Source organism: Pyrgilauda ruficollis, unplaced genomic scaffold (genome assembly GCF_017590135.1).
Source record: "Pyrgilauda ruficollis isolate IOZ18807 unplaced genomic scaffold, ASM1759013v1 scaffold527, whole genome shotgun sequence".
Classification (NCBI taxonomy): Eukaryota; Metazoa; Chordata; class Aves; order Passeriformes; family Passeridae; genus Pyrgilauda; species Pyrgilauda ruficollis.
In genome coordinates, this window is record NW_024526900.1 from 28056 (window position 1) to 34084 (window position 6029).

Consider the following 6029-nt stretch of genomic DNA (forward strand, 5'->3'; position numbering starts at 1 on the left):
CCTGGGAACGCCCCACAGCCATGCAGAGCCCCGGATTTCAGGGGTTTCACCCCAAAAATGCCTCCCTGTCCCACGCGGTGTCTTCCCTCCAGCAGCACCCAGGGGTGGTCTCCTATATAACCCAACCCAAGGGTGGTTTGGGTTAATGTTTGACACCTCTGGGGGGTTTTTGGTGGTTTTCCAGAAGAAGAAGGCAAAAGTGCAGCGCAGAGGTGTCCAGGGGTAAAAAAAAGGTGTTTTCGGGGCAAAAGTCCCCCAAAGTGGGGCAAAACTGGAGCGATTTGGGGCAGGAAAATGAGGAATACCTAATTCCTTTTAATTATTATTTCACAGCATTGCTTTTTTTGAGGGGAAAAGTCAGGTTTTGGAGAGGGGCCATCCAGGAGGTTGGGTGGCATCAGGGTGGGCACCGCAGGGAGAGGAGGTCTCCTGGCATGGACCAATGTCCGGCCTTCGGTGGCGCCTTTGGGTTAAATTTTAGTGATTTCAGTGGTCAAAAGGCGACCGAAAGGTGCTGACAGAAGTGGCCCTGCCTGGGTCAGCGCATTCCCCGCCGGGGGTTAATTTTTGATGGGGATTTGATGGGGCCAAGGGACACGTCAGAAATGGGAGCAAGGGCCGGGGTGGCTTCAGGGGACAGAAATCGGGGAAGGGGCACCGTGGCAAGGGGGCGGGGTGGGATAGGGAGCTCCCGGTGCTTCCTCAGTTTCTCTGGGATTTGGGGGACACCTCTACCGGGACAAGAGCTGGTTTGGGGTTATTGAGAATTGTCTTGTTGGAGGTGACAGCCAGCGTGGTGTTCTTGGTGCCACCTTATCTGAGGTGACTTTGGGGACACGGTTCTTGGGCAGCGTCCTGTTGGATGAGGTTATGAGGTGTCACTAAAAATGAGGGTCTTGGGTGCCACCTCATCGATGGACAAGGTTGTGGAGTGTCCTCCTGTGGAGATGACCTCCAAAAAAAGGGGTGCTTGGTTGTCCCTTTATTGGAAGTGACCTTGGGGACATAATTCTTGGGCATTGTCCCATGGGAGGTGACTCGGATGTGGTTGTTGGGGGTGACCTGGGGGGGCACAGATAAGACCCCGAGACGTGTCCCCACCAGAGCTGTTTTATTCCTGCCCAGATGTCCCCGTCCCAGCAGGAGGTCACCGGTCACGAACAAGGTCTCCCCATCAAGCTCTGGGGTGGTGGCCACTGGTGGCCAGGGCTGGAGCACTGTGCCCACCCCCAGGGTCCCTCAGGCCTCCTTCAGGGGGGGCCCATCCTGGGGCTGGAGTGCGATCTTCTCCTTGGGGTCACCTGCTGGCTTCCGCTTGGTCCTGCAGGGAGGATCAGGAGGAGATGGAGGAGGAGGAAGAGGAGGGTCATGGTAAAGGGAAAGTGGCCCAGGCCAAGCACTCAGCCAATCACAGAGCTCATTCTTCTGCCAACGTTCCCATGTACCTGTCCCTCAATGCAGCCAGGGATCCCTAGACCCTGAATCTCTTAATGGCTGGGGTTGTCCATCATTGTCCACCATCCATCCATTGTCCATGCAACCATCCATGCATCATCCATTACTCATCCATCCATCATCCATCCATCCATCCATCCATCCATCCATCATCCATCCATCATCCATCCATCCATCCATCATCCATCCATCCATCCATCATCCATCCATCATCCATCCATCCATCCATCCATCCATCATCCATCCATCCATCCATCCATTCCTGTATTCACCTGTTCTCCACCTCCTCGATGGTGTCGGGCAGGGGCGTGTTGAGGGTCTCGGGCAGGAACGCGGCCGCCACGGCTGCCACCACAGGGGCCACCCCGTAGACGGCGGGGGGCAGGAAGGGGTAGTACTCGTCCATCATCTTCACCAGCGGCGCCACGATGCCGCCCACACGCGCCATGGTGCTGCCGAAGCCCAGCCCCGTCTGCCTGCGAAGCCGGGAGGGTCACGGGGGGCACGGAGCGCCCTGGGGGTGTCTGGGGAGGGGTGACAGGGACCTGTCCCACCGTGGGGACACGGGGCCGGGGCAGTACCTGATGGGGGTGGGGTAGAGCTCGGTGGTGTAGAGGAAGACGCAGTTGAAGGAGGCGGACAGGCAGCCCTTGCCGATGACGGCCAGCGCCGTGCGCACCGTCTGCAGCTCTGCGGGGACACGGGGACACCGGGGCTTGGACACAGGGTGGGGGGACATGGGGACAACAGGGCTTGACCACCACGTGGGGACACTTCAGGCAGGTGGGGATGGGGCAGGGAGGGAGGATGGAGGGTCAGTGGTTGGATGTAGGGATGGAAACGTGGAGAAAGACGCAAGACGAGCTGGGGACACTGGTGGCCAGAGTGATGGAGACTCCCCTCCACACCCACCTGTGGGCACAAAGATGTTGGCCACGACGACCAGCCCCGCCAAGAACAGGGCCACCGTGAGCGAGAGCCGCCGGCCGACGTAGCTCAGGGACACGGTCACCACCACCTTGGCCGGGAAGTCAACGGCGCCGAAAATCACCTGGATGAGGTAAATGCTGACCCCGAAGTTCTGCAGGTCCATGGCCAAGCCGTAGTAGGAGAAACTGATGGAGAACCTGGTGGGAGAGGGGAGACCTTGAGGTGACATCACCTTCTTGGGGCAGGATGGGACAAGGATGGCAGGTGGGGGAGGAGAGAGTTGGGAGGCAGTTGGATGGATGGGGTCACTGGTTGAGTGTCCAGGTGTCCATCCTTCCTTTCAAGCATCTGTGATCCTGACCAGACATGTGTCCGTCCATCCATCATCCATCCATCCATCCATCCATCCATCCATCCATCCATACATCCAACCACCATCCATCCATACATCCAGCCATCCATCCATCCATCCATCCATCATCCATCCAGCCCTCTCTCCTTGCCCCCAGCCCCACCAGACGATGGAGAGGCAGAAGAAGATGTGGCGGATCACGGGGGTCCGGACCAGGTCGGAGACGGTGTAGGAGGATTTCAGAGCTGCCAACTCCTCCTTCATGTTGGACTTCAACATCTGGGAGAGGGGAAACGGGAGAGGTTGGGAGGGGGGCTGGAAACCACCCCCCACCCCCAACGTGGGGCCACCAGACCTCGACCGTGATCTTCTCCCCCTCCTCCTTGCGGTTGTTGAAGGTGGCCACGCGCTGCAGGACCTTCACCGCCCGGTCAGCCTTGCCCGAGAGCACCAACCACCGCGCCGACTCCGCCAACCACCTGCAGCCAGCGAGGGGAAACTGAGGCACAGCCAGCACCCCACCATCCCCACGGCCTCCCCACGGGGCCCAACGTCCTACCAGGAGTAGAAGAGGAAGACGAAGAAGGGCAGGGACACGGAGAGCTGGAGCCAGCGCCAGTGTGGGACGGCATAGGCCACCCCGGCCAGGATGATCTGGCCCAGGGTGTAGGCGAAGCCGGTGATGGCCACGGTGATGGCGCGGTAGGGCGTGGGGATCCACTCCACCACTGCCAGGGACAGGGGGACACGGCTCACTCGGGGTGTCCCCACAGCACTGGGACCCTCCTGGTCAGTGCGGCCACCCCAGCGCGTCAGACGTGTCCACACCGTGTGACCCCAGCATGGCCACAGTGATGTCCTTGCTCATGGACACTGGGACGTCCCCCCACGATCACTGGGTTGTCCCCAACAATGACCACAGGGATGTCCCCATCCATTGCCATTGGGACATCCTTATCCATGGTTGTCCCCACCCATGACCATTGGGTTGCCCCCACCAATGACCATTGGGTTGTCCCCCCCATGGTCATTGCATTGTCCCCCCCCATGGCCATGGCCATGTCCCCAGCCCTGACCACGCCCTGTCCCCCTGTCCCCTCACCCAGGCAGGCGATGCTGAGGCCAAAGCCGGACAGCGCCATCCCGCCGGCGAAGCGGAAGACGCAGTAGGAGGCGTAGTTGGGGGCGAAGGCCGTGCACGTCCCCATCACCCCCAGCTGCAGGTAGGACCACATCAACATGGCCTTGCGCCCAAACCTGCAACAGGAGCCACTGGGAACCACTGGGAGCCACTGGGAGCCACCGGGGAGGTGTCTTCCAGAGCCCCACAGGGAAACTGAGGCACGGGGGGGGGAAGGTGTCTCTGCTGCCTTTACCTGTCTGAGAGGCCCCCCAGGACCAGGGCACCCACCAGGACCCCGGCCATGTAGATGGACTGGGCCATCTGCCGCAGCTGCCGGTAGCCACAGACCAGGTCCCACTGCCGGGACAGGGGGACAACTGGCAGTGTCAGTCTGTCTTTCTTTCTCTCCATCCATCCATCCATCCATCCATCCATCCATCCATCCATCCATCCATCCATTCATCCATCCATCCTTTGTCTCTCCCTCCCACCTCACCCCAAATCCGACCCCCTCCCTTCCCTCCCCCTGTCCCCACAGATGTGTTGTCCCCCCCATGGTCACCTCCCCACCCTCCCTGTCCCCGTGTCCCTGTCCCCACCTCGGTGACAATGGTGGACACGTAGATGCTGCGGTCATAGTCCCAGCCGTCACGGCACGGCTCGGTGGCCCGGGGACCACCGGTGACATTGGCCACATAGCGCCGGCAGGACCCCAGGGTGACATCAGTGGACCCCAGGGTGACATTGGACCACCCCAGCGTGGCACCAGTGGACCCCAGGGTGCCATTGGAGGATGCCCAGGTGGCATCAGGCTGGACACCGGTGCCATCCGGGGACCCGGCGGTGCCATCGAGTGTGACATGGGTGGCACCGGGGCTGTGGACGCCACTGGGGGACCTCAGGGTGCCACCAGGAGACCTCAGCACGGTGTCGGAACCTCTCGAGGTGGCATCGGGGGTGGCTCCGGGTGGTGCTGGGGTGGCACGGTGGCCAGCGGGGGTGGCGCTGGGGACAGCGGGGACGCGGCAGCGGTGCGGGGGGACGGCGGCGGTGAAGTTCTGCAGCAGGTTGTGGCTGGCCATGAGCAGGATGGGCACCGCCAGCAGCGCCGTCTGCAGCACCTGGAACCGGCCCAGGCCCCCGACCTGCGCCAGCACCGCCCCGAACGGCATCGCGGGGACACCGCTGGCCTGGGGACACTGCCGGGCACAGGGACACTGCTGGACACGGGGACACCGCTGGACACGGGGACACTGCTGGACACAGGGACACTGCTGGACACAGGGACACCGCTGGCCTGGGGACACTGCCGGGCACAGGGACACTGCTGGACACAGAGACACCTCCAGCCTGGGGGACAGTGTCACCTGTGGGGATGGCAGCACTCATGGGGACATTGTCAACCATGAGGACACCACAATTCATGGGGACACCACAATCCATGGGGACACCAGTGGACACAGGGACACTGCTGGACACGGGGACACCACTGGCCTGGAGGACAGTGTCACCCATGGGGACACCACAATCCATGGGGACATCATCAGCCATGGGGACACTACAATCCATGGGGACACCAGTGGACACAGGGACACAGGGGGTTGGGGACACCCAAGACATGGGGACAATGTCACCCATGAGGACACCACCACCCTCACTGGGACTTCATCAACTGAGGGGACACCGTGAAACACAGGGACACTGGGGCCTGGGGACATCTTCACCCATGGGGACAGCAGGACATGAGACACTGGGACAGGGGGACATCATCACAGGGGACACGGCCACCCCCAGGGCCATGGGGACATGGGACAAGGTGGGGGACACCGCTGGGAGTGCTGAGCTGGGGCCACCAGGATGTGGGGACAGGGGACATGGGGACCCAGAGACGGGGAGGGGACACGGGGCAGGGGACGTGGTGACCACTGGGGACGGTGTCACCACTTGCGTCACATGTCCCCAACCCCTCCTGATGTCCCCATCCCCTCCCAGCATGTCCCTGTCCCTGCTCCACCTCGGCGCAGCTCCCCAGGGATGGGGACATCCGGCCAGCTGTGACTCCGTGTCCCCAAGGTGAAGGGTCCCCTCTGTGATGTCCCCAAACCCTCCCTGATGTCCCCACCATTCTCCTCCATGTCCCCAACCTGTCCCATGTCCCCTCTGGTTTCC

At 61.9% G+C, this 6029-nt stretch overlaps 1 protein-coding gene across 1 annotated transcript; it reads right to left on the reverse strand.

Annotated features, from left to right (window-relative positions):
- Nucleotides 1-1107: 1107 nt before the first annotated feature.
- LOC121360677 (solute carrier family 22 member 6-A-like) lies at nt 1108-5078 on the reverse strand. The gene is made up of 10 exons (XM_041480692.1): nt 4460-5078; nt 4114-4217; nt 3840-3994; nt 3297-3465; nt 3093-3216; nt 2901-3016; nt 2368-2582; nt 2037-2145; nt 1728-1931; nt 1108-1321 (listed from the first exon to the last, which is right to left on the reverse strand). Exons 1-10 carry the CDS (start codon nt 5030-5032, stop codon nt 1240-1242), a joined length of 1851 nt encoding a protein of 616 aa, XP_041336626.1. The 5' UTR covers nt 5033-5078; the 3' UTR covers nt 1108-1239.
- Between the last annotated feature and the right edge of the window lie 951 nt (nt 5079-6029).